Raw genomic sequence first — 27,036 nt, 5'->3', positions numbered from 1 at the left:
CTTCTCTGCTCCTATATTTTCCATACCACCCTGGGTGTGGCATGGGATCGACTGATCAATCCAGTGACTTCTGGACACTAGCTTTCTTAGGGAGCTAGGGGAGAGATGACATGAGCAAAGTTGGGGCTGGGGGGAGCAGAAGAAACCTGAGTGGGAGGAAGGAAGACTGAATTAACAGCCTGGGGAATTAAGGAGAAAGAGGAGAGAAAGGAAAAGAGGAGGAAGAGAGAGGAGAGGAGAGAGGTATGTATAGAGAAGTCTACACTTGAATACAGAAATCAATTCCTAAAACAACAGGTCAAGAGGAGGAGAGGTTTGGTGGTAGAGCCAAGGGAGGGATAGTTGAGAGGGGCTGTTCGAGAGGAAGAGGGGGCCTGGTGAGATAGCAGCAACTAAGGAAGGAGAAGCAGGAGAGATGAGAGAGGTCAAAGGCATTTCCTTTCCCGGGGTACTCTCGGTAAGAGAAAGAACAGGCTGGGGTAGGAAAAGAGAGGGACAGAAAAGCCCAGTTGATTGTCTTGTGCCCAGTCCCATGATGTGGGGACCCACTGGTAGCCACTTGATGGGAGGGGGTTGCCATTCAAGTTGTAGTTCAGAAAACTTGGCTCTCTCCAGCTCTTTCCAGGTCTCCCTGATGAGATAGCAGCCATTGCCAATGTGCTTCCAGGTGGGCTTGGCTGAGTCCCCCGTGCTGCCACATCAAGGTTCAACTTTTGGGGGGCTCAGCCAAGTGCTCCCCCCAAAACAAGATGCCTCCCTTTGTGGGGGAAGGGAAGAGTTACAAAGTCACTCAGGGGTGGGCTTTTTTCAAATCCCCCTCCCCAACCCCAGGTGTGTTTTATACTGAGGGCTATAACCTTTGGGAAAGGTAGAGTAGAGTCAGAAATTTCCCCCCACTTTAATTCTTTCTAGTCCCTCTCCTCTTCCCCTCAGTCAAAGTCTCTGCTCTTTGTTATTTACAAATATTTGAATGGTGGGCACTTCTGAGGACATAGTGGGAAGGTCCCCTGCCTCTGTCCAAGTCAGAGGTCTCAGTTTGTAGTCTTGGTTATGCTTTGAGTTCACTTGAGTAAATTTCTTAACCACTTGATGTCTGAGTTTTACATCTAAGAATTTAGATACCTCAAATATAAACCAAGTGCCTACCATGTGCAAGGTACTTGAGTGGTAGGAGCCAATGAAAACAGCCCCATATGATGTGTTGGCAGGTGAGCAAATATAAGGTAGGGGGTGAGGGGATCAAGGGAGAGATCTGACAAGGAGCTCTAGGAAAATCTGAGAAGGAATTGAGGGGGAATCGGAGGAGGACTATGAAAAAATGGCCAGCCCAGAACTGGGTACCTTGTCATTCTCAGAGAATGATAGGGATTTGGAAGAGAAGGTGGGAAAGAAGGTCAAACATGGTGGGGGAGGGAGGGGTGGGCTTGTGGAGGTGATCAGAGGCTGGAGATGGTATGTTGGGTTTGAGGAGAATAGCTGAGATAATAGTCTGTGCTCTGCCCTGGTTCCACCCATGTGGTATATTGTGTTCAGTTCTGAGATCCACATTTTAGGAAGGATTCAAAACCTTGTCATTTGAACATCAGTTGAAGGAATTGGGCCAGAGGGATGCTTAACCTGGAGGGGATACTTGTGGTATGTGGGTGGAAGGTAAGATAGCTGTCTTCAAATATTTGAGGAGCCATCTTGTCTAAGATACATCAGAGAGGTAGAAATGCACAGGAGATAAACTGCTAGAGTGGGGTCAGGATATCTTGTTAAGCCTTGCATGTTCAGTTGTTTTCAGTTGTGTCTGACCCTTTGTGCTCCCATCTGGGATTTTCTTGGCAGAGATACTGTAGTGGTTTGGCTTTTCCTTCTCCTGCTCATATTGACAGATGAGGAACTGAGGCAAACAGGGTTAAGTGACTTGCCCAGGGGCATACAACTAGTAAGTGTCTGAGGCCAGATTTGAACTCATCCAGACAACAGCACTCTATCCAACTGTGCCACCTAGCAGGTTAAATTCTGCCTCAGAAATTTATTAGTTTGTGTGACTGTGGCAAGACACTTCCTCAGGGGCTAATTTTCCTTATCTGTAAAAGAGGAATAAAAATGCTTATACTATGTCCTACAGGTTATTGTGAGGGAAAGGACTTTGCAAACTTCACAATACTACATGAACATGAAGTGAATATTATTCAGCTTAATTTGTGTGGCTTCAGAAGATCAAAGTAATACCAAAAGGTGAAAATTGTGGAGTGTAAGGAAGAACTTTGCTAATAATGGAGGAACTCTCCCCAAATACTTGGACTGTCTTGACAGTTACTGAGTTTTTTCATCACTGGAAGTCTTCAAGTAGAAAACTGGATAAATACTTGTTGAGGATATTATAAGTTATTCGTGCCTTGGATGGGGAGGGAGTGTGTGGTTATTTCCTGAACATATCTTGTTTACTAAACACCTAAGGAACCAGGATTAGTTGAAAACCAAGACAGTGCTCAGCTCCCTTCTGTTTTTTTTTTTTTTTTTTGGTGGAGCAATGGGGTTAAGTGACTTGCCCAGGGTCACACAGCTAGTAAGTGTCAAATGTCTGAGGCCGGATTTGAACTCAGGTACTCCTGAATCCAGGGCCGGTGCTTTATCCACTGTGCCACCTAGCCGCCCCTCAAACTCCCTTCTAATGCTGAGATTTTTGTGATAGTAACATCTGCTCTAACCGGCTTTGCGGGCTGTTGGAGAGTCAAATAAATCATACTTTAGCAAAATACTTTGGAAGGCTAAGATTATACAAATGCAAGAGGTTATTCAGAGGTGCTAAGTTTTTTAGTTTGTAGTTATTATGTTTATTGAGGTGCTGCTTCTTCCATACAGACCCCTGGACCCGAATGTCCTCTCTTCTTTCCTCTGCCTCTACCTCCTACTTTAGTTCAGTGACAATTCTCTCCAGTTCTCAGTGGAGTCTGGTCCCTAGGACCCACAGTGGAATTCCTCTGATTCCTCAGGGGCTTGCCCAGAGTATGGAGAGAACTCAGGACAGAGTCAGGAAGCCTGTGTTTGAGTCCTGACTCTGACACTTATTACCTGTGTAACCAAAACAAATTACCTCCTCTGAGACTTAGTTTCCCTGTCTGTAAATGGACACCATATTATTAAATCTATTTCATGGGATTGTTGTGTGGAAAACACTGAAAACCATAAATCTCCTTCTAAATATGAGTTATTATGATGATGATGAAAGTCACTTTGATTCTCAAGCTATAAAATGAGGAGATTGACTTACTCACCAATAAGATTTTTTAAAAGTCTAACCTTTTTTTTTTTGCAGGGCAGTGAGGGTTAAGTGACTTGCCCAGGCTCACACAGCTAGTAAGTGTCAAGTGTCTGAGGTCAGATTTGAACTCAGGTCCTTCTGAATCCAGGGCGGGTGCCTTATCCACTGTGCCACCTAGCTGCCCCCTAACTCTGATACTTAATCTTGTGATCACACCCAGAGTGACTCCCAGCCCTTCTCAGCAGTGTAGCTGTTTGGTCCCCTCATAGCTGGGATTTGGGTTATTGGAGCTGGAAAGAGAAGTTGTAGCAACCCTCTCTGGGCAGTGGGGATTTCCAGAGGACCAAAGAGTTCCTTTTCGCTCAGACTCACCCCCATCTTTGTTCCTGCTGACCTTCTGAGAGACAATGAGTAGCATGGCTTGACTAGGAGTAAGTCATTTAATTTCTCTGTATAGGTTTCCCTTTCTATAAAATGAGAGTTGGGCCTGAGGACCTGTAAGGTCCCTTCTAGCTGTAGATCTAATGTTTTATGATAATAGGGTGTGGGTCCTAAGCACATCAGACTATGTGCCCCATGCCCAATATTTTCTAAAAGTTGATATCAGGGCACCTAGCTCACTCCTTAGGGTCTTACCCCAGCACCCCTGGAAAATTGTACCTCCTATAAATATTCAGGTCTTTCAAAATACCAGGTAAGGCCCCCAACCCCCCATCTTTGTAGTTTATGGCCCCTCAAACCCCCAGGATCCCACGAGAGCACAGGACTGGGTAATTACCATGATCTGCTTCCTCCAAGATGGCTCTGCCCTCTGATTCAATTATCTCTAGAAATAATACCTTTACGAAGGCAGCTAGGTGGCACAGTGGATAAGGCACCGCCCTGGATTCAGGAGGACCTGAGTTCAAATCCAGCCTCAGATAACTTGACACTTACTAGCTGTGGTGACCCTGGGTAAAGTCACTTTAACCCCATTGCCCTGCAAAAAAAAAAAAAAAGGAAAAAGAAATAATGTCTTTATGAGCATTGACCTCATTCCCCCTGTACCTCTGCTGTCTTGGAGTCTTTTCCCATCACCCACCGCCTGTCCTCACCCATCCCCATAGCCAGTATACTCACGGTTTTAGCACCCTCTGAATTTCTTTGTAGGAGCCTCCTGGGGCTCTGGAATGAGCACAGGACCAGGGTACCCACATCCACGGAGCCATCAGCCACTTGACTCAGGTCCTCCACCGGAGCCACTAAGAAACTCTTCACATTGAAGGTGCTTGTTTTTTGGCCATACTCCTTTATGGGGGTTGGGCTCTACGAGGGTGACCCCTGCAGCTGGCCGGGTAGAACTCAAAGTTGGCACTGTACCGCAGCCAAGGTCTAGAAAAGTCACCTTCCCAGAGGCTCCCGCCAGCTGCTTTATCTGGCTAAGAGCTCCCGTTTCTGACCCCTCATCTTCTGGTTTTCTCCTGGGAGTCGAGGACCAACATGAGATAGAAGTACTTACTCCACATGGGCTGCAGTAGCCGAACAGGGCAAGCAGGTGAGGCAGAGTTAGGAGACACAGGACAACCTGGAGAACAAAAAACCAGGACAACCATAGAAGGCTCCTGTGTGAGTTCTCTGTCACTCTTTGACTGGATTTCTTCTTTCTCCTTGCACTACTTAAACTTCTAACTCTCCTCTGTAATATTTGATTCTATTTTGAACTTTACTCTCTGTTTACAGGACTTTTCCCTTAAAAGAACAGAACTAAATGGGTAGTGAGAGTGAGACGGGGAAAGAGGGGGAGGATGTTATGGGAATTCTTCTGGAAAGAAATAGCCACTCCCGCCCTCCCCCTTTTAAAAAAAGTATACTTTTCCACACTAGGAGAAGGGGGCCTGGTTTGAGGTTTAGAATACTGCTAAGTGGTCTGATGTCATACAGATATTTAGAGTCAGGGTGTGATGGAGCCAGCTCACACTGGCTCGTGAGAAACAGTTGTTAAAATTTCAGTTAAAATTCATTATAGGGTAGCTGAGTGGTGCAGTGGATAGAGTGCGGGGCCTAGAGTGAGGAAGACCCGATTTCTTTTTTTTTCCCCCTCTTTTTTTGGTGAGGCAATTGGGGTTAAGTGACTTGCCCAGGGTCACACAGCTAGTAAGTGTCAAGTGTCTGAGGTTGGATTTGAACTCAGGTCCTCCTGAATCCAGGGCTGGTACTCTATCCACTGTGCCACCTAGCTGCCCCAGGAAGACCTGATTTCAAATCTTGCCTTAGACATTTCTAGGTAGATGACCCTGGGCAGGTCACTTAACCCTGGTTTTTCCTCAGTTTCCTCATCTGTCAAATGAGATAGAGAGGAATAGCAAACTACTCCAGTATCTTTGCCAATGAAACCCCTAATGGGATCACAAAAGAGTCAGACACGATTGAAACAACTCAACAACAACAATGGGAGAGTTTATTTTGCTGTTTGTTATAAGATTTTCTTTTTTTTTCAGGGGGAGATGGGAGGAAGAAAAAATGAATAATTCTCAATTGAAAAAATAATTAAAAAAGTAGTTAGGTGTGGGGCAAATAGGAGTGGCTGAACAACCCTGATCAATCCATCACTCCTATGTGTACTTTGTTTTCTCTTTCACATTTCTCTCTTTCATCATTCTGATTCAAACTTTTGGAGAGGAGTTGACAGGGTTTGGGAGACAAGGAGAAGTAACATCAATGACAAGTGAGGAATGACATGGTGAGTGAATGTTTACAGCAGCCAGAGGCTGACCTGTGAGTGACAGCAGTGAGAGCCAGATGAAGCAGCAAAGGGGGGAAGGGAGGGAATTAGCATTTTATCTAGCACCTACTATGTGCCAGGCACTTACCAAGGGCCTTTACAAATATTAACTTCATTGATTAGCACAACTAGAATTGCTCAAAGTTGGCTAAGGACCCACAGATACTACATATCTTTTTTTGTTTTTTTTTAGTAGTGAGGCAATTGGGGTTAAGTGACTTGCCCAGGGTCACACAGCTAGTAAGTGTTAAGTGTCTGAGGCCGGATTTGAACTCAGGTACTCCTGAATTCAGGGCCGGTGCTTTATCCACTGCGCCACCTAGCTGCCCCAACTACATATCTTATAGTTGTACATATTTTGTGGTTGGTGGAGTAGGAATAGGGTATTTCATCTTTCTTCCTTTAATCTGTGAATCTAAAATGGTGGAGTGAATGTCTTTCCAATCTTTCTTCTTTATGGACAGCAGGTATGTGAGTGATTGGGGCATGTAAAGAATTAATGTGTATTTGAGGTTTTTTATGCCTCAGTTGCCGCACTGGTCTGGGGCTCCACAAAACTACACGGTGCTCCACCCACTGGTTGTAGCCGTTGCCAGGGCCTTCTGGCACCTCACGTCATCATGGGCCTGGCAAAATTATAATGATTGGAAGCCTAGTGAGGGCAGTCATGTGACTGTCAGAGTGGCCATGCCTATTGGCTGGGACTGTGTGGGTGTTTCTAGGTTTGGGGGAGGAGAATTGGGCATTCTAGGTGGGAAGCTGGAAAGCGACAGGCGTTCTGCGGTGTATTTTCAGCTGATTCCTGGGCGGTGGTATTTTTTCAGGTATTATAATTTTCCCTTTTCCCCATTTCCTTGTCCTTTCCCTGATCTCATTACTGATCCTGTTTGTGTTTTTTTTAAAGTTCGTTCTTGTTAAAATAAATCTTGTTCTGTTTTGAGGGAGGCTGGCCGGTCTCCTTCCTTGCCCCAATATTGCGGTGAGCTAGCACTCCCAATTAAAATTTGGTCCCCACAGTTTTTGGTGAGTCAACCAAAGAGTTGATGAACCTAGTGAATTTCTTTACAGGAATTCTCCATCCACATCAAAAACCTAAAAAGGGGGCAGCTAGGTGGCTCAGTGGATAGAGCACTGGCCCTGGATTCAGGAGGACCTGAGTTCAAATCCGACCTCAGACACTTAACACTTACTAGCTTTGTGACCCTGGGCACGTCACTTAACCCCGATTGCCCCGTCAAAACAAAAAAGCCTAAAAAGGACAAAGTATGAAAGGAAGAGTTTATATTGTCTTTTGCATTTTTCATTTCATTTTATTAAATACAATGTGATAACAACATCCCATGTGTCTGTGTCTATGGGTGATGAGAGAAGAGACCTGGGAGAGTAAAATATTCTTAAGGGTTGGGGCAATGAGCCTAAACCACAAATAGCAGATGTCATAGTTTAATATTTAATCAACATTTCACCTCTTAGATTATACAGGAACCTGGGAATGGGGGTGGGGTGGAAATGACAATGAGATGCCATATTGGGAGTGAGGAAAGACTTCTGGGGTTGTTCGTGGTTTTAGCCTGCTGATAAGAGACTAGACAGTTTGTAAACATGGCAGGCCAAGGGGAACACTTTGAGTAGAGTTCCAGTTGGAGAATTAGATATTTTACTCCAAGCTAATTCAAACCTGTTGACTTAAAAAAAAAAAGGCCTATGTTAGCAAATATGAGGCAATACCGCAAGAGAATGCACCACAAACATTCACTATTCTTGTGTCCATGAATTTAACTCAGCTGCTAATGTCACATATGGGAACTAACAAGTAGTAACTAGTAAGTAACAAGTAGTAGTAGTAGTAACAAGGTCACACTAGGGAACTATGGGGGAAAATACAAAATAAGGTCCAGAAACATAGAATTGTTTTTGTCCGGCATCGGTCTTTTATTAAACCCTGGCAGCTCTATTTCTATAGCTTTTCCACACCTCTCACCCTTTATATGTGGGTTAGTAGTCTATCACACTCCTTGGGTGTACTTGGCTGGTACTTAGATAAAGCTTATTTTCTTTGTCTCAAATTATTGGCTCAGTCTCAGAGGGACTCAGCACATTTTTCTCTGTGTATCTTGGTCATTTCTATGCTTGAAAGCCAGTTATTTAACTTTTAAGTATGGAAATTGGCACCTTATCAAATTCTGGCTTCAATTCTCTCCCGCCTAGAGAACTGAAATGATGAAAAGGGTATGGGTCCAACGTCCATTTCACACCTGTGCTAGCCTAGGTGTGCTGCCTAGTTTACTTATGTTCTCATTTGTAGAGTGATTCCTCTCTACCTCTCCCTTATTATCCTCAGTAGTTCATCCATCTGGATCAGGATGATGATTGTGGTGACAGCTGTCAGCTGCTCTTCATTTTGTCTTTCAGGTCTCCTGGGAAAGGCACCAGAGGCAGCCTGCTGCCATATGCTGGATTTACCCACTGGACTATGATTGCGAAATGACTGGGCCCCACATCCTGAGATCTCTCTCTCTCTCTCTCTCTCTCTCTTTCCACACACATATCTTTAGTTATATAAATACACATATATATGTATATATGTAGGTATGTGTATATTTATGTGTATAAGCATATATAGTAATATATTCTGTATTGAAGAGGAATTAAGCTTTTAAAAATAATTTTTATTTTTTTTTGACCCTATAATTTCTCCCAGTATCATTCTACCTCCTTCTCCCAGAGAGCTAGTCCATATAACAAACATATATTTTTAAAGACAAAAGAGGACAAAAAATCAACATAATTTATCAATAACTGTAAAAAGTCTGAAAATATATGCAATATACCTTACTTGTTAGACCTCCTACTCTTTTTTTTTTTTTTAGTGAGGCAACTGGGGTTAAGTGACTTGCCCAGGGTCACACAGCTAGGAAGTGTTAAGTGTCTGAGGCTGTATTTGAACTCAGGTACTCCTGACCTCCTACTTTTTCACAGGAGTGGGGTTGGGGTGTTTTCTCATATTTATTCTTTTCTTTTCTTTTTTGTTGTTGTTGAGGCCATTGGGGTTAAGTGACTTGTCCAGGGTCACACAGCTAGTAAGCGTCAAGTATCTGAGGTCAGATTTGAACTCAGGTCCTCCTGAATCCAGGGCTGGTGCTTTATCCACTGTGCCACCTAGCTGCCTCTTATACATTACTTCTTATATCCTTTCGAGCATCCTTGTTCTCTATAATTTGAAGCATTCATTTTTGAGTGTGTGTTGTGTGTGTGTGCACGCATGTGCGCATGTGTATGTAGCATGCTTCCTCATCATTGATACTCTGGAATCATGGATGGTCATTTCATTGACCAGAGTTCTCAGAATTTTCATTTACGTTGTAGTTATTGTACAAATTGTTCCCTGGGTTCAGCTTACTTTATCAGTTTCTATTCCTCTTTTCAGTTTTCTCTGAAAGGCTCCTTTTATAATTTCTTATGATGCAGTAATTACATTGCAACTATCATATATCACAATTTGTTCAGTTACTTCCCAAGTGATAGGCAGCCCCTTAGTTTCCAGTTCTTTGGCCGTACAGAAAGAGCTTCTGTATATGTTATAGTACATATGGTTCCTTTCCCTTTTTCTTTAGTCCATTTGTACAAAAATATTTATAGTAGCTCTTTTTATAATGGGAAACTTGTGTTATTGGATATTTAGGCTTTTCTTGTGGCTTGAGCTGTTTAAATTGTTTTCACTCAAGGGAAAAAATGCTGAATCTGAGAGTAACTAAGGGTGATGCTTTGTTTAAGAAAATTAATTAGGGGAATATTGAGATATTTTATGAGCTCCTGAACAAGTGAGCAGTGTTCCTGTAGGTGGAGGGTACCTAAATAAGCAGCAGTAATAACTTATAACTATTATTATATTCTCTCAGGAAGTAGATACGTAAAACACCAAAAACATGAAGCATTTTGTGTGACTGCTGAATCAACATTTCGCCTTCATCTTAACTGGAGAATTGAAATGATTAAAACTAGATGGGTCCAGGGCAGCTAGGTGGAGCAGTGGATAAAGCACCGGCCCTGGATTCAGGAGGACCTGAGTTCAAATCTGGCCTCAGACACTTGACACTTACTAGCTGTGTGACCCTGGGCAAGTCACTTAACCCTCATTGCCCTGCAAAAAACAAAAAAACAAAAAAACCCCCAAAACTAGATGGGTCCAATGTCCACTTCACACCTGTTCTAGCCTAGGTGTGCTGGCTAGTTTACTTATGTCCTCATATTCTTTTTTTTTTTTAATTTAATTTAATTTTTTTTATTAGTGAGGCAATTGGGGTTAAGTGACTTGCCCAGGGTCACACAGCTAGTAAGTGTCAAGTGTCTGAGGCCGGATTTGAACTCAGGTACTCCTGAATCCAGGGCCGGTGCTTTAACCACTGCGCCATCTAGCTGCCCCATGTCCTCATATTCTTGCACTAGCTAAACAAATCCCTACAGATCCATGTCTTCTGGTGAGCCAGATCAGAAATGAGCTCATTCTGCTAGTAGTCATCTTAACTAAGAAGAAACAGGATCTCCTAGGCTTCAAGACCTCCCAACCTCTCTAACTCATAAAATGGCCTCTAAGGCTGGAAGAATCCACCATTTGAAGATTTCTGTTCTGTCATCTATACTTAGGAAAGAAACAAACCAAGAGAAGCAGCTCAAGACCCAGTCTCAGGTTTGCTTAGGTAGAAAGAAGTGACTCGCCAGGGTCAGGTTGGGGGAGAGAGACAGAGAGAGAGAGAGAGAAACACCTTGATTACTCATTGTAAGTGAATGAGCTACTTCTGGCTTAGTGGTCAGTCCTTTTTTTTTTTTTTTGGTTGTTTTTGTGGGGCAACAAGGGTTAAGTGACTTGTCCATGGTCACACAGCTAGTGTCAAGTATCTGAGACCTGATTTGAACTCAGGTCCTCCTGAATCCAGGGCTGGTGCTTTATCCACTGCGCCACCTAGCTGCCCCCTTGTGGTTAGTCCTTTTTGATGCAGCTTTGACACAATCCCAATCTCCTCCCAATCTCCAGCTTTCACAGTGTGGGGGACCAAGAATCTAAAAATAACAAGCTTTTCGGGGTTGAGAAACATGTTTCCCTGGAATTATCAGGGATCAGGTTTAGAATTCCATGGGGTAGGCTTTAGCTGGAGCAAACCAGAAGGGGATGCTGTTGACAGTATTATATATGGATGGGAGCATATTTGTAGATAAAGATATTTAGAGATTGAAGATGAAAGAGAATGATAATTGTGGAAAGGGCAAGTTTCCAGAGAAGACAGGAATGGATGGAATCAAGGGCATAAGTAGTGTCATTAGTTTTCACAAGGAGAAAAATGACCTTTCAAAAAGAGGGAAGGAAGATAGGGAAGTGAGTAGTTCTCACTTGTACTTGTACTAATACTTGTAAAAGTAGGAGGCATGTGAGTGGTAATGGGGTTTTGAGGAGAAAAGACAAGGCTTGGAATAGCAGCCAAGGATTGTATAACAGTCAATCAAGAAAGAATAAGTCAGAAAATATAGATTTGAATTCCTATTCTTCTGGTTCCTAATTATATGACCCTGGGCAAGTCACTCAGCTTCCCTTGGCCACAATGGCTTAATTAATTAATTAATTAATTAATTTTGGTGAGGCGATTGGGTTTAAGTGACTTGCCCAAGGTCACACAGCTAGTGTCAAGTGTCTGAAGCAGGATGTGAACTCAAGTCCTCCTGTCTCCAGGGACAGTGCTCTATCCACTGCACCACCTAGCTGCCCCAGCCACAATTGCTTTATATCTAAAATGAAGAGGTTATGCAAATGCCCATTTTTTGTGAGTTTGTTAAGTTCAGAAAAAGAATAATTTAAAAAAAGAAAAAGTAATGGGTAAAACCAATTGAAGGGGTTAGGTTAGATTATCTTTAGGGTACTTTTTAGCTTTTAAATCTACGATCCTGTGAGTGAGAGCCCAACTGAGGCTTGACCTTTATAAGAAATGGTGATCAATCAGTAAGCATTTATTAAACACCTACTGTGTGCCAGGCAGAATCAAGGTCTTTACTTTTATTCATTTCCTATTATTCAGTGTCAATAATTGGTATAAATATATTTGGTTGGAGTTCAACCATGCTGGTCCTTCTTGTCTTTAGGAAGTAACCTTTGCCTTAATAAATGGTCTGGCTGAACACAAGCAGCTGATTTTGAAATGATTTCTGTGGCAATAATTAGTAATTTCCTGTTGATTAAGATAGAGTCAATTTAATTAAAAATGATGTGGTTTGGTGCTTCCATATCCAGTATTATCCTACTATTCTTGCAAAAAAAAATAGTGATGCAATCTTCTTCTTTTTTTTTTTTGGTGGGGCAGTGAGGGTTACGTGACTTGCCCAAGGTCACACAGCTAGTAAGTGTCAAGTGTCTGAGGTCAGGTTTGAATTCAGGTCCTTCTGGATCCAGGGCCAGTGCTTTATACACTGTGCCACCTAGCTGCCCCCTGATGCAGTCTTTATATTCTTTCTTTTCTTAGTCCCAAACCATATTTTTTCCCCTTTTATTTGGCATTCTACCCTGGGCACACCTTAGTATTGAAGTCACCTGGTATCAAAGTCCTTATTGACTTAGTTTCCAGGCTCTGTTCCATGGATTTCTTTATGGAAATTCCAGATCTTCACCCTTATTCATGAGTGTAGGAAGAGCCTTGCTCATAAAACATTTCACCCTTCTTCCACTTAGCTGTAACTTCTTTATATATTATTTATATATTAAATATTTACATATTCTTTTTTCTATGGCTTCATTTATAGCAAGACTGTTGATATGAGTGTGGTCTGGTTCCTTTAGGAGCCCATTGGTCATTGGACAAGGTTTTTACAATTAAGAGCATCAATAATTAAATGAACATTTATAGGCAGTCTAAAAGTAGTGTGATGATTAGGGAGAAGGCATGGATCTATGACCTGAACTGGTGACCAGTTGTTTTCTTTACTAGTAGAGAAAATACTCTTATTTATCTTCTTAAAGCAAGGTCTGATCTTGTCAACCACCTACTCAATAAACTTCAGTATCTCCCTATCACTTCCCAGATCAAAAATAAAATTCTCTGTTTGGCATTCAAAGCTTTTCCTAAACCTCTCCCCCCCCCAAGCCTTCTTACATCTTCTTATCCTTCCCCCCAGCCCCCACATCATCTTTGATCAAGTGGTACTGGCTTTGTGTTGTTCCTCCAACAAGACATTCCAATTCTTTACTCCAGACGTTTTCATTGACTGCCTTACATGCCTAGAATTCTTTCTTTTCCTCTCTCTCTTGACAGGTCTCTTCCCTGGTTTCTTCCAAGTTCCAGCTAAAATCCCACCATTATAGGAAGCCTTTTCTTTTTCTTTTTTTTCTTTTTATAATATTCAGCTTTATTTTAGAGTTCTTTGCATTTTTATCATTGCAGTCATTTTTTTTAAGGCAATTGTGGTTAAGTGACTTGCCCAGGATCACACAGCTAGTAAGTGTTAAGTGTCTGAGGCCGGATTTGAATTCAGGTCCTCCTGAATCCAGGGCCGGTACTTTATCCACTGTGCCACCTAGCTGCCCCCTAGGAAGCCTTTTCTGATCCTTAATTCTTATGCCTTCTCTCAGTTGATTAGTTCCAATTTATCCTGTATATAGTTTGTTTGTGCATAATTGTTGCAATGTTGTGTGCTCCCATTAGACTGTGAGCTCCTTGAAGTCAGGAACTGTCTTTTACCTTTCTTGGAATCCTCAGGGCTTAGCATAGAAGCACATAGAAGGTGGTTAATAAATGCTTAGTGACTGACTCATAAAATAAAAGATCTACAAAAGTATCAAAGCAATAATTTAAGAGTAATAATTACATACAATTTCTTTTTTTTTTTTTTTTTTTGGTGAGGCAATTGGGGTTAAGTGACTTGCCTAGGGTCACACAGCTAGTAAGTGTTAAGTGTCTGAGGCCAGATTTGAACTCAGGTCCTCCTGAATCCAGGGCCAGTGCTCTATTCACTGCGTCACCTAGCTGCCCCCATACAATTTCCTTTTTAACTGCTATTGAAAGCAGAAACTCTTTGGGGGTCATCAAATTGCCAGTCTTAGTGTAGACATATCAACTTTTAACCCCACTACAACTCAGAAATCCTGAGTTCAAGTGATCCATCAGCCTGAGACTCTATGGTATTACAGGTATTCACCACTGTAGCCAATCTTAACTTTCATTTTATGAAGAAACAGTATAAAGAGAATTCTGTAAGAGTTCTGCCGTGGCAATTTTTGAGAGACTGAGAAGAGAAGTTAATGGAGATAGTTTAAGAGAGATTGTAGAAGATAGAGAAGAGACTTTCTTCACGAAACTGTTTTAACCTTTATCTTGTGAAGAAGATGAAGAGAATTTTTAAGAAAAGATTTTGTTTGGTGTCCTGAGTTAATTAAATTGATGGGCCACATTTTCAGAAGAAAGGAGAATCATCAGAAGTTTCAATATCACAGAGTGATATTGCTTGCAATTAAATATTTTAAATAATTATTTTGTGTTTGAAGTATTATTTGTTACCTTGTTAATGGATTGTATAAATAGCAACTTTAATATTGATTTAATCCTAGGAAATTAGAGATTTTGATATATAGATACAAGGAACTGTTTATGGCCAAAGAAGTTTTTCTAGTTTATTAAATAATATTTGATAAACTGGAGTGGGGGCACTGAGTTTAACTGATTAATTAATGTGAGGTAAATTAATACTTAATGAGGAAATACCCAAACATACTTTTTTTTTTTATCACAGTAGAACTCAGGATGAGTGGAATGAATATAGTAGTCAAGTAGAAAGTGAGGTTTGGTTGACTCTCTATAACCATTTACATAAATAAGATATAAGTTGAAAACAATAGATACAGAACAGAAACTAGCACACTTGGCTAGCTGGAAGTGGGGAAAGAGGCTTTGCTAGGGATTAATTGAGACTCTGGAATTACTGAGGTCCATTGCACTGGCTTGCACTGCCTCAGATCTATGGATCTCTGTGGAGGTTGCTCTGGTTAGCACAGGGTCAATCCATATCTTCTGATAGGCTCTCTCACACTTTATCCCTCAACGTGCTACTTGCTCCCACAGAGACCAACAAATCCTTCCCTGTTTACTTGGCTTGAATCTCCCCTTCCTGTTTGGAAATCAAGGTCAGTCCCTCCCCTAAATCTCTCTGCTCCAAACAAGGCAAGCTATGAATACCATTTGATGCTAACAAAAATCTTTTTTTGGTCCCTATACCTGTTGACTTTCAGTATACTTTTCTAGATCCAAAATTTAATATTAAAATAAAAACCTAACATTAATTTTATTTACTCTTTTTTCCCCCGGGGCCAATAAAGTTTAAGTGGCTTGCCCAGGGTCACACAGCTAGTGTCAAATGTCTGAGGCCAGATTTGAACTCAGGTCCTCCTGAATCCAGGGCTACTGCTCTACCCACTGCACCACCTAGCTGCCCTCTAACATTTATTTTAGAATAAATGCTAGAATTTCTTTCTAGAGTCTAGAAATTCTAAAATTTACCATGAACATTTACATAAGAAGTAAAATGAGAGTAATTTCAATGGAACAATATAGTTATTTGCCAAATATTCCCGTTAACAAGCTTCTCATACACCCTTGGGGGTATGTGTACTCTAGGTTGGGAACCCCTGGACTAGAAAGGGAAATGGAACAAGCATTTACTGGATGAGTAGATCTTTCAAGCACCAAATTCTTCAGTCTATCCCCAGTAGAAGGTCCCCATCTCCCTTCACAGACCATCTCTCTTCACTCATAGGAGCATTCATCAATGGAATCCCTTTCTACCACCAAAGTAAGGCTCCCCCCACAACTTTTCAGTCCTCCCCTCCCCACTCTCTTATAAACTCTTTTCTTTCTGAGACCACAGGGGTCATCTTTCCCTCATTGCTAGCCCTCAATTTGACCTGGGCACATCACACATTTCTCTTTATCCTCCTGCTCCTCTCCATTTCCCTCTTTTATTTCCCACTTCCCCCATTGTAATGTAGTCCCACCAAAAAGAGCCCCACAAGAAAACAAAACTTATTCACCTATAGACAGTGTTACCAGGTTCTGTCCATAATGCCCTCTGCCTGCTTCTTTGTTATTACCTTTACTCTTGTTTCTTTTGTGTACATTTAGAAGGAAGCTTTTTAAAATTAAAAAATTTTTTTTTAGTGAGGCAATTGGGGTTAAGTGACTTGCCCAGAGTCACACAGCTAGTAAGTGTTAAGTGTCTGAGGCCGGCTTTGAACTCTGGTACTCCTGACTCCAGGGCTGGTGCTCTATCCACTGTTCCACCTAGCTGCCCCCAAAAGAAGCTTTTTATGGGTCCCTTTACTGTTACTCTCTTGCTGTTGCTGTCCTTGGTTGATGCATTTATTCATTCCTGCAGCTTAGGGTGTATGAAAAGCAAACAATTGCTTTAGTTCTTGTTTTCTTTCTAGGAATGTTTCAAAAGCCTCTTTATTATTGAATGCCCACCTTTTTTTTTTTTTTTTTTTTTTTGGTCAGGCAATGAGGGTTAAGTGACTTGCCCAGGGTCGCACAGCTATTAAGTGTCAAGTGTCTGAGGCTGGATTTGAACTCAGGTCCTCCTGAATCCAAGGCCAGTGCTTTATTCACAGTGCCACCTGGCTGCCCCCCCCTTTATTTTGGATGAATTTTAAGGTCGATTTCTCGGGTAAGTCATACCAGGCTGCATCCTGAGCTCCCCTGCTCTTCAGAACACATAATTCTATTTCCCCCTTTGTTTCCTAATGTGTGTAAAAGTCGCATTATTTGAATTTCTTTTCCTTTGGGTTTGAAGGTCTTCCTCCTGATCACTTTTAGAATTTATTTCTGAATTGAATTGTCAAAATTAACCACTATGTGTCTTGGACTTTGCACCCTTGGATTTTTTTTTCCTCCTAGAGGTGATCTGTGAATTCTTTCAATTGGTATTTCATTTTCTATGTTCAGAAGTTTTGGACAATTCTCTTCTGTCCTGCATTATGGTGTTAAATATATATATATATATATATATATATATGTCGTGTATTCTTCTAGGAGACTTATGATCCTTAGGCTGCTTCTATGTATCCTGTCTTCAAGATCAGTATGTTATGTTTGTAAAGTGAGCATATTTTTATTTAATGTTATCATTTTTTGTGTTTCTTCTTAAATATTGTCCTTCATTTCTGTGTATTTGCATTCCCATTTGTCCTCTCTTTTGTTTCTTTAGTGAGACCTGATTTCCAGATTTCTGGTTTCCTATTTTGCCCATTATTTTCTGTGCAGGTCATAAATTCTGCTCTCATAATTCCAATTTCTTTCTTGAACCACCAAGGAACAGAGTCCTGAAGTTCCATTTGCTACTCACTTTCTACTGGGTCTTCTGTTTCATGAAGTGTTTGGTCATTTTTCTTTGTTTTTCCAGTATTTATTCACAGATGCTTGAACTCATTTACTAGATCTGGAGGCCATATTTCCTCCTGTGGTTAATGTTTTTCCCATTGACTTATCTGCTTATATTCAAGGTCTTCTTCCTGAGATCTTTGGCAATATCAATCCTTTTTTTTTTTCTTCTTCTAATGTTTCTCTATTCACTTTGTGACTCTGTCCATTCTGTAGCTGGATCTCAAAACATCTCAGCCTGCCCTCAAGTGATTTTTTGGGGGTCAGAACCCTCCTCAGCTGGATGCTGTACTATACAGCACCCAGCCCCACCTCCTAAGTATTTTGTCCTGTTCCTTCTGTCCCTTAGTTCTCTTTTCTGTCACTTAAGATCTTTGAAGGGCCGGTGCCAGAGGGTTGTCTTGCCTCACACCTTGTTCTGTTGGTACTTCATGGTTGTGGCCTCTGATAGGCTATTGCTCCTGGAGGGCTAAGGCCAGCACATCCCAGGGCAAATTTCTTCAGCTTGGAGCCTCCACAGCACTGGAAAGAGGGAGGGACACTGGGATATGGGGATGTGTTTTGCTGTAAGCCTGTGTCCAATCCTTGGGTCTGTTAGTACAGCCTAGCTGTGGGTAGCATCTGATGTGGGGGATGGAGGGCTGCTGAGAAAGTTCAGGGTCAATGAGTTTTAATTCATGAGTGTCTCTGTGTGTGTGTGTGTGTGTGTGTGTGTGTGTATGTGTGTTCACTCGTGTGCACATTTTAATCTTCTTTTGGATTCTGGGTGTTCTAGACCATGGAGATAGCTGAAGTTGCTTTATCATTGATACATAATTTTTCTATTTTTGTTTTTTGGAGAGATTTGAGAGGTCAGGGAGATCAGAGGAAATGTGTAGTCCTCCAACTCATTGCTCACATGACCCAGAAGTCCTAGAAACAAGCATTTATTAAGTACTTTTTTTTGGGTGGGGCAATGAGGGTTAAGTGACTTGCCCAGGGTCACACAGCTAGTAAGTGTCAAGTGTCTGGGGCTGGATTTGAACTCGGGTCCTCCTGAATTTAGGGCCAGTGCTTTATCCACTGTGCCACCTACCTGCCCCATACTATTTATTGTGTACTTTTTTTTTGGTGGGGCGATGAAGGTTAAGTGACTTGCCCAGGGTCATACAGCTATGTACTAAAATTTTTGCTAAATTTTTTTGATCCTGTAGCAACCCTTCAAGGTAGGTACTATTGTGATCCCCATTTTTCAGTTAAGGAAACTGAGGCAGACATAGTTTAAATGGCTTCCCCAGGACACCTAGTAAGTGTCCAAGACCAGGTTTGAACTCAGGTCTTCCTGACTCCAGGCTCAGTGCTTTGTGCCACCTAGCTGCCTACTAGAGATATTATCTTTTTAAAAAAAAACAAACAGTTGGGGAAACAGCCTCAGAGAAATTATGATTTATAGGACCAGACTTCCTCTTTCCAGATGGGAGCCAATTGACAAGCATTTAGAACAAAGAGCAGAACTGTCCCAGTAAGCTACTGCCCTCTGGCTTAACCCTTCCCTTCCTGATTTGTTGGGTCTTTGCTCTCATCAGAGATCTTGTATTACCTTAGGGTGATTTATTAATATGCTTGCTAAATTTGTGTAGTGGTGGTGGTGGTGAGTTCTCTGCTCTACTCAGCTGATATAATCACAGAAAGTAATGGATAGGTAACAGAAATAACTGGGTTTGAATATATTAACAAAGTACAGAATGTTCAATTTTCAGATAGAATTTTTTTTTATGTGGGGCAGTGAGGGTTAAGTGACTTGCCCGGGTCACACAGCTAGTAAGCATCAAGTGTCTGAGGCCAGATTTGAACTCAGGTCGTCCTGAATCCAGGGTCAGTGCTTTGTCCACTGTGCCACCTACCTGCCCCCTCTCAGGTAGAATTGGAAGGGAAGTTTGGCACTGGGTAGCTGCAAAATGGCCATACTCTTGGAGGCCATTAAAAAGCCAAGCCTGCAGGATATGCAAATATTGACACTTAAGGGCTGAAAAAGGCAAAATCTGAAAGGAACTGTGGCCCCCACCCTTTTGTATAGAATAATTATCATAAAGTTTCCATGAGTCAGGGGAGATCACTTTTTAATCTCTCTGATCTAGAGACTGAGCACTGCTAAAACCACAGTAGGTAATAATAATGTAGTTAGGAATGATAATACTCTTTCCTGACAAACAAGTATCTTTGGTTAAGGTTAAGGGATAGGGAGGCCGGCTAGACTGGCTGTTCAGGGTTTCCCCTCCTTTGTCCACAAGGTGGCACTGTGGTATAGGGAAAGGTGCAGGGACATCGATGTCTGAAGGTGGAGTAATCTTTTTGAGGTATCATAGAATCCAAGTCTGATGACCTTGGCAATGGACTGTGGTCTTGGTGATCAGCAAGATCTGGAACAGACCCTTCCAGTTAATTCTGAGCATTCTATTGATCAAGGAACCTCGGGAGGTTGTATAAAATGAGGGTGCTGGACCAGGTGATCTCAGATCCCTTCCAGCTCTCAATCTAGGATCCTGGTTGTCTTTCTGAAACCTCTTGGGGAATAGACTCAACACATTTCACTGGTGTTTTGCAATAATTGGGCACGGCTTCATTTATCTAGAGATCTGTGCTGGAATGGGACATATGGCAGTCTACCTGGAACTTGTTTTGAGGATGTCATGAGAATTTCATTTGGTACATAAGGCCATCCTTTCACATTTACAATGTATGTCATGTAAATGGGAAGAATAGGAAGAACATTAGGTCATTTGAGGTGAGTTTGCATGTCTGCTTGTTCCAGAGAGGGAAAATTTGGTAGTTTTTCCACACTACAGTAACCATAGCCCATTTGTTTATGTGAGCTATTGAGCAGATTTGCTGAGCAATGGGATGAAGTAGTCTCTTTGTTGTTGCTCAATTATTTTTTTTTCAGTTGTGTCCAACTCTTTGTGACCTCATTTAGGGTTTTCTTGGCAGAGATACTGGAGTGGTTTGCCATTTCCTTCTCCAGCTCATTTTACAGATGAGGCAAACAGAGGTTAAGTGACTTGCCCAGGGTCACACAGCTAGTAAGTATCTGAGGCCAAATTTGAATTCAGGTCTTCCTGTCTCTAGGTCTAGTGCTCTATCTACCACGCTACCTGGCTACAGATATGAAGACTTAGGGGATGAAGCTAGCTTTCGCTGATGGTTGGATCGAGAGATAGGCAGCCTTATTTAAACCCTTAAAGGACCTCACTCATGACATCATTCCTTAGTATTTACTTTAGTCCTAGTAAATTGAGGCAGCACTTACCACTTGGAAATAAACTTTTGCCCTGGCCTCAATCTTCCCAACTATAAAAGACCTTTCACCTTGTTTTGTCATGAAAAGGATGGTGTTTCCCAAAATGTCCTGACCCAAGGTCATATTTGCCAACCCATTGCCCATTTTGGCTGTGCTTTAGAACTTGTGGCAGCCAGTTTCCTTCCCTGTCTCAGATCTGTTGAAGTTGCTGCCCTGTTAGTACTTTCTTAGTTAGGAAGGCCTGAGTTCAAGTAATGATTACTAGCTGTGTGACTCAGTTTTCTCAGCTGTAAATTGAGGGTAAGATTACCTATCCCTCAGGTTTGTTGTGAGGATAAAATGAGATAATATATGTAAGACGCTTTGCAAAACTTAAAGTTCAATATAAATACTAGCTATCATGATGATGGTGATGATCATCATGATTATCCTGATAGTGGGACAGGGAACTTTAAAGTCAGCCTGAACTCAGTTAGAGAGGTGCCTTTTTCTGGCTGACACATCAAGGCCCAAAGAAGTGTAATCCCAGTCCCAATACTTTTTGGTATGGGACTCTCTCCTTATTTGTGGAGATCAATGTCCTGTGACTGCAGGGAAGAATTGGAGGGAGGGGAGAGAGGAGAGTTATGCTCCCTTCAGACCTTTTTTGAGCTTGCTTTGAGTCTCTTCTGGTTCTGCAGTCACTTCGGGTATTTCTGGCTTCCACCTTCAAGAGCGAAGATGGAAAGCACCAACTCTAATTAAGGTTCTGAAGTCTTTGGGAAGAAGTCAACATGAGAGGAGATAGGGGGCAGCTAGGTGGTGCAGTGGATAAAGCACTGGTGCTGGATTCAGGAGTACCTGAGTTCAAATCTGGCCTCAGACACTTGACACTTACTAGCTGTGTGACCCTGGGCAAGTCACTTAACCCCCATTGCCCTGCAAAAACAAACAAACAAACAAACAAAAAACATGAGAGGAGATTTCAGTCTCTATCCTGTTCCCACTCTCAGCTTACTACAACAGAGACTTTTGTGGAACTTCCCCTTGGTAAGGTCTAGGGCTTGGTTGAGCTGAGTTGTCTCACTCTCAATGGGAGAGTGCTTTCACTTTGTATTGTCTGGTGTATATTCTCCTATGTATACTTTCTCTGATTTCTTTTTTGCTATGGAATTGGATAAATGGGTTTCTTTGTTAATTTCTCTATGTGTGTTCATTGTGGAACTGGTATTTGCTGAGAAAAGGGTCAGGTTTTGGATCTAAATCTTGGGGTCTTAATTTCTTCCATTAATGAAACAGTGATTGGAAGTTAGTTTGAACCTGGAATTCACATTCCCTTGACTAGTAATATTTAAGGGAATGGATAAATAGAATTTCGCATCTCCCTGAGATCAGAGTGGCTTCTGGCCCCAACCTCCTACTTTCCCTCCTGGCTAGAATTAAAGTCTCCCTTGAAGAAGGTTGGGAGAAGAAGCTAAATATTCTGCCTCCCTTTGGGTCACACAACCACACCCCTATGCTACATGTCTGTGCCACATTAGAGATGTAGGAAGGCAGAATCATTGCTTGTTTTTACAAGCTTTATGTTTCCCAATGTCTGAAGCCCTTGAGGAAGAGAAGGGTATCCTGCTTGTACACTTACAGGGTAGTGGGGGCTATCAATGGGTACTGGACAAGCATGAGCCTATCAGGGAGCATAATGGAATGGAGGTTTTTTTTTTTTTTTGAGGACTAGGAAAACAGAATGGGACATTCTATACAGTTCTGGAGAAGCTTAGTTAACCTACATCAGAGTCCTTGGAAGCTAAATAGGAACAGAAATTGGCTCTCAGGAAGTACCGAATAACAGAAAAGGCAGAATAGAAATCAGCTGCTGTGCAATGAATGGCATGGGTGGAGGAGGATAATGCTACTAATAGTAGAGGAAAGGTTTAGGGACCACTGGGCAAGACAGAAGCCTTTATAGCTTGTTATCTCTTCTAGCAATAACATTAAGTGCACTGTATTGGGAACCACTGGGAACAAAACCTGCATTTAATGAGGGAAGTAATAACTGGCTGAATGTCCTCCTTGCCTTCTTTGGAAATAGTATACTTCAGAACACAAGGAAGTGATTTGTCTGGGTTCAGTCTGATGTGAACTAGCTTAACAGTAAGGATAGAACCAACTTTATTTGCATGTGTGACCCAAAACTGAAGTCACAGTATCTTCCTACAATGATGAAGGATCAACACTAGTGGCCTCATAAGTCAAGGGTGTCAATATTTCCACTTCTTGTGCATAAATTATGAATTCCACCTTATGCAACAAATCTCTTACCAGTATGTTTGCTAGGCTACATGGACTAAGTAGTAAGGCATGTTTGTGAAACTGATGTAGGAATGGAAACAGGATGGGGAATAGGTTGCTTTCCTATTCCCACAATATTTATAATCTCTGGGGGTGTCTGCAAAAAAAAAAATTCAGAAGCCCGTAGAGTTGAGTGGGAGGCTCTGGTAACAATTAAGAAAGGGAAAATTTTCCCAGCAATGAAGGAAGTTAGATGGGGACCAGATGGGTTTACAGTGAATGTGGGCATGGTGACATCATAATCCTGTAGGTCCTTTAACTGGGGATTTAAGATTAGGAGTAGGAGGTTGGACAGGGTGGAATGCATCCTGGGATGGTAAAGGCACTCAACTCTCCAGCATCCTTCTGATTTTTGACAGTGACACTGTTTGTTAAACAGCACTTTTTTTTTTTTGGCGAGGCAATGAGGATTAAGTGACTTGCCCACGGTCACACAACTAGTAAGTGTCAAGTGTCTGAGGCTGGATTTGAACTCAGGTCCTCCTGAATCCAAAGCCAATGCTTTATCCACTTTGCCACCTAGCTGCCCCAACACTGTTTGTTATAACTGCTGCATATAAGGGCTGGCAGTGCCATGGAACAGCTATCTTTCACAGTTATTGCTCTGTCCCCTGTTGCTTGAATGCAAGATGGGTTACATTTCCCTCCTTTTTCAGAGTTCTCCAGTACCTTTAAGGGGAGGGGGTTGAGGAGCTCTAGTTCCTGTCATTGGCTCTAGTCACTACTGATGGTGTTCCTCCAATTGTTAGGGATTCCCTGAACCCTAGCTTAACTTTTTTTTTTTAAATAAATGCTTTAAAAATTTTAATTTTAATTTTTTTTTTGTGGGGCAGTGAGGGTTAAGTAACTTGCCCAGGGTCACACAGCTAGTTAAGTGTCAAGTGTCTGAGGTCAGATTTGAACTCAGGTCCTCCTGAATCCAGGGCCAGTGCTTTATCCACTGTGCCACCTAGCTGCCCCAGTTTGACAGTTTTTGAAGATGTTACCTATTCTAGCTACATAGCCAATGAATAGAAAAAGGCTATTTCTATTCATGTGGTAGGGGAACTCAGAATGTCTTATCCCAGAAGCAAGTAGGTGGCTTTTATGTTACGTGATTTGGACATGCACCAAGTCAGGATAAGACATGTGGGGTTTCATGTGCTTATGGAGTCTTGTGCTGCTTCTCTGGCTGCAGAGGCTATCACTTTTACATTGTGGTTGTCCTGTAGCTTGTAGGGTCATCAACTTGATCAGCTTCATCAGATTTGATGGGGTACCATTATAGAATTGGACATTTGTGCTAGGACCGTAATGAGGTTTTTATATTTCCAGCCTATTGATTCATTCCGGAGTTTATGTGTTATATCTTTGGGTTTAATCCCTGTCCAAAGGCAGCAAGGGCTGCATGTGGAGTTTGTCCAACAGGGTGCTGAATGTCTGAATGGTATTCAAAAATCTTTTTCAGTCTTTCTAAATAATCCTCAGGCGTTGTTCATTATGTTGTTTGTAGGCGTTTTAGTCCAATCTATTTTCCTGGCTGTGTGGGGAAGACAGTGTTCACTAATACTTCTTATTAAAGAACCTTTAAAAAATTAACAGTTACATTTATTCCCATTGCATTAATAATAGGCCAGTCACAGGCTATGAATAAGTATTCCATGGTTTCTTTGTGCATAACGGATCTCATTAACTGGAATATGTCAATTTGAGATGGGCCACAACAATTTATTATTTTTTTGGGCGGGGGGCAGGGCAATGAGGGTTAAGGGACATGCCCAGGGTCACGCAGCTAGTACATGCCAAGTGCCTGAGGCTGGATTTGAACTCAGATCCTCCTGAATTCAGGCCGGCTCTTTATCCGCTGCATCACCTAGCTGCCCCTATTTCTTTTTTTTTTAACGTTATTTTTTCCATTTATTTACAATTTTATTTTCCCCCGAATTACATGTAAAAACAATTTAAAAATGGATTTTTAAAACTTTGTGTTCCAAATTCTCTTCTTCCTTCTCTCCCCATTCCCCTTAAGAACTCAAGCAATTTAATATAAGTTATACATATGTAGTCATGCAAAACATTTCCACATTAGTCAGGTTGTGAAAGAAAATGGACCAAAAAAACTTTAGAAAAAGGAACTAACAAAAATTATGCTTCAATCTGTATTCAGATACCATCAGTTCTTTCTCTGTAGATGGATCGCATTTTTCATAAGTCCTTCAGAGTTGTCTTGGATCACTGTATTGCTGAAAATAACTAAGTCATTCACAGCAGATCATCTTACAATATTGCTGTTATTTTGTATACAGTATATTTCACTTTGCATCAGCTCATGTAAGTCTTTCCAGTTTTTTCTGATAGCCTCCTGCTCATCATTTCTTATAGCACAATAGTGTTCCATCATAATCTCATCCCAAGATTAAATATTTCTATCTCAAGAAATTTCTTAGTGTATCACACATGAGGTTGATATTTAGTCCAGAAACTGGCAAATCTGGGGAGATAAGTGTTATACACATAACCTGTTGTATTCCTTTAGGAGGGGCTAGAATTTGCTTATATCCTTCACAGGAGAGAAAAAGAAAGGCTTATTCAAGGCATGCAGTGGTGCCCACTGCAGAGACTCAATCTTGGTGGACTACTCATAAAACCTAGAGACACAATAGGTAACTTTCTCAGTTGAGGGAGTTGCCTCATACTTCACTGAAAACAGTTGAGGCTACTCATTGAGAGCTTCCTCTTCTTGTTAGATGGTATGCCTCTCCCTAGGAGGCAGCTCCCATATACTTCTTTTAGCAAAACACTGAAGTTCACATCAGGCCAAATAACGATCAAGAAATCCAATGAGAAATTATATTCCTCCCCATATTTGCACCAGAAGTCAGGCAGAAGCCTTGAAGGCAATAGGAAAGGGAGGTTACCAGCAAAACCAGTGCCAGTATAGGCAAACGAGATGGCACAGGGGATCTGGGATTTTCCCTAGCTGGAGAATAAGTCTATAGACTTATTTATTTTTAAAATAATTATATTGTAATGATGTACATTGTATAATCACAATAGAATAGAAATTATATAATATAATAATATTATATACGTTAATATTATAATTGTCTTCTTGCTAATATGGACACTGTGGGTCTAGACTCTCTCTGAGTGAATCCAGCATCTGGTCCACCTTGGTCTAAGGTCTTTGTCAGTGAATCTTGAATTTCTCTTGGTCCAGCCTCCTTTTAGGTTGGAGGACAGTTATGACTTTCTTATGGGTATGGGGTAGAGGTGGTCTTTCCAGTCAGGGTTTGAAATCTAGAATCTTCTGTTTTTTTGTTGAGCCTCCCCTTGGGTCCAAGGGATCTCTATGAATGAAAGTCTTTTCCCACTTGTGTCAAGGGTCTCTTTGGGCATCCAAACTCTCTTCCTATCTGGAAAGGGGATCTGGGGGCTCTCTCCATGATCTGTATACCTTGGTCTGGGTGCTCTGTGAGTAAACCCTAGACAATTCCCTGTATGGCCCTTGGAGGTCTCTTCCCCACCTGAGATTGAGAACCTTGGGAATCCAAGGTCTGCCTGGGTCAATCCAGGGTTTCTGCCATCATTTTCTCATGGGAGGCTCCCTGTCCCATCAGAATATGTCTCATCCTGTTCCCTCAGTCTTGGTGTGTCTGAATCTAAAGTCTTCCAGATCTCAGCCATGATGTACTACTCTTCCTACTCTAGGAAGTACTGCTGTTGGAACCAAAAAGGGATCCTTGGCTTTGTGGCCTCCTCCATGGCATGTGCTTGAATGTCGATGGAAAGGTGTGGAATTTCTTTTACCATGTCTGCTTTGGGGAGCCTATGTGCCCCTACCAACCTTTCTCTTCTCTTGCCTCTTTCCTAATTTGATAGAAGCTGGGAAAACAGAGATTGGGGATTCAACTATCACACAGTAGGGACACTAAATAGTACAGGGGTTAAAAGACAATTTCTTGGCTAGAAAAGTCAATCAATCATATTTATTAAGTGACTATGATGTGCTAGGTCCTGGGCTAAATTCCAG

The 27,036-nt window shown here is 41.7% G+C and overlaps 1 protein-coding gene across 1 annotated transcript; it reads right to left on the bottom strand.

The window, feature by feature from the left end:
* Positions 1 to 126: 126 nt before the first annotated feature.
* On the bottom strand, positions 127 to 26,816 carry METTL7B (methyltransferase like 7B). The gene is given in 10 exon segments (XM_043967663.1): positions 127 to 690; positions 692 to 757; positions 4,373 to 4,501; positions 4,503 to 4,571; positions 4,573 to 4,607; positions 4,610 to 4,675; positions 4,678 to 4,720; positions 4,723 to 4,766; positions 4,769 to 4,854; positions 26,710 to 26,816. Coding segments are annotated over 10 exon segments (1,050 nt in total). The 3' UTR covers positions 127 to 285.
* Between the last annotated feature and the right edge of the window lie 220 nt (positions 26,817 to 27,036).

The sequence above is a fragment of the Dromiciops gliroides genome, chromosome 5 (genome assembly GCF_019393635.1).
Source record: "Dromiciops gliroides isolate mDroGli1 chromosome 5, mDroGli1.pri, whole genome shotgun sequence".
Classification (NCBI taxonomy): Eukaryota; Metazoa; Chordata; class Mammalia; order Microbiotheria; family Microbiotheriidae; genus Dromiciops; species Dromiciops gliroides.
The sequence above is the reverse complement of the archived record's forward strand: the minus strand, read 5'-3'. Positions and strand labels throughout refer to the sequence as shown.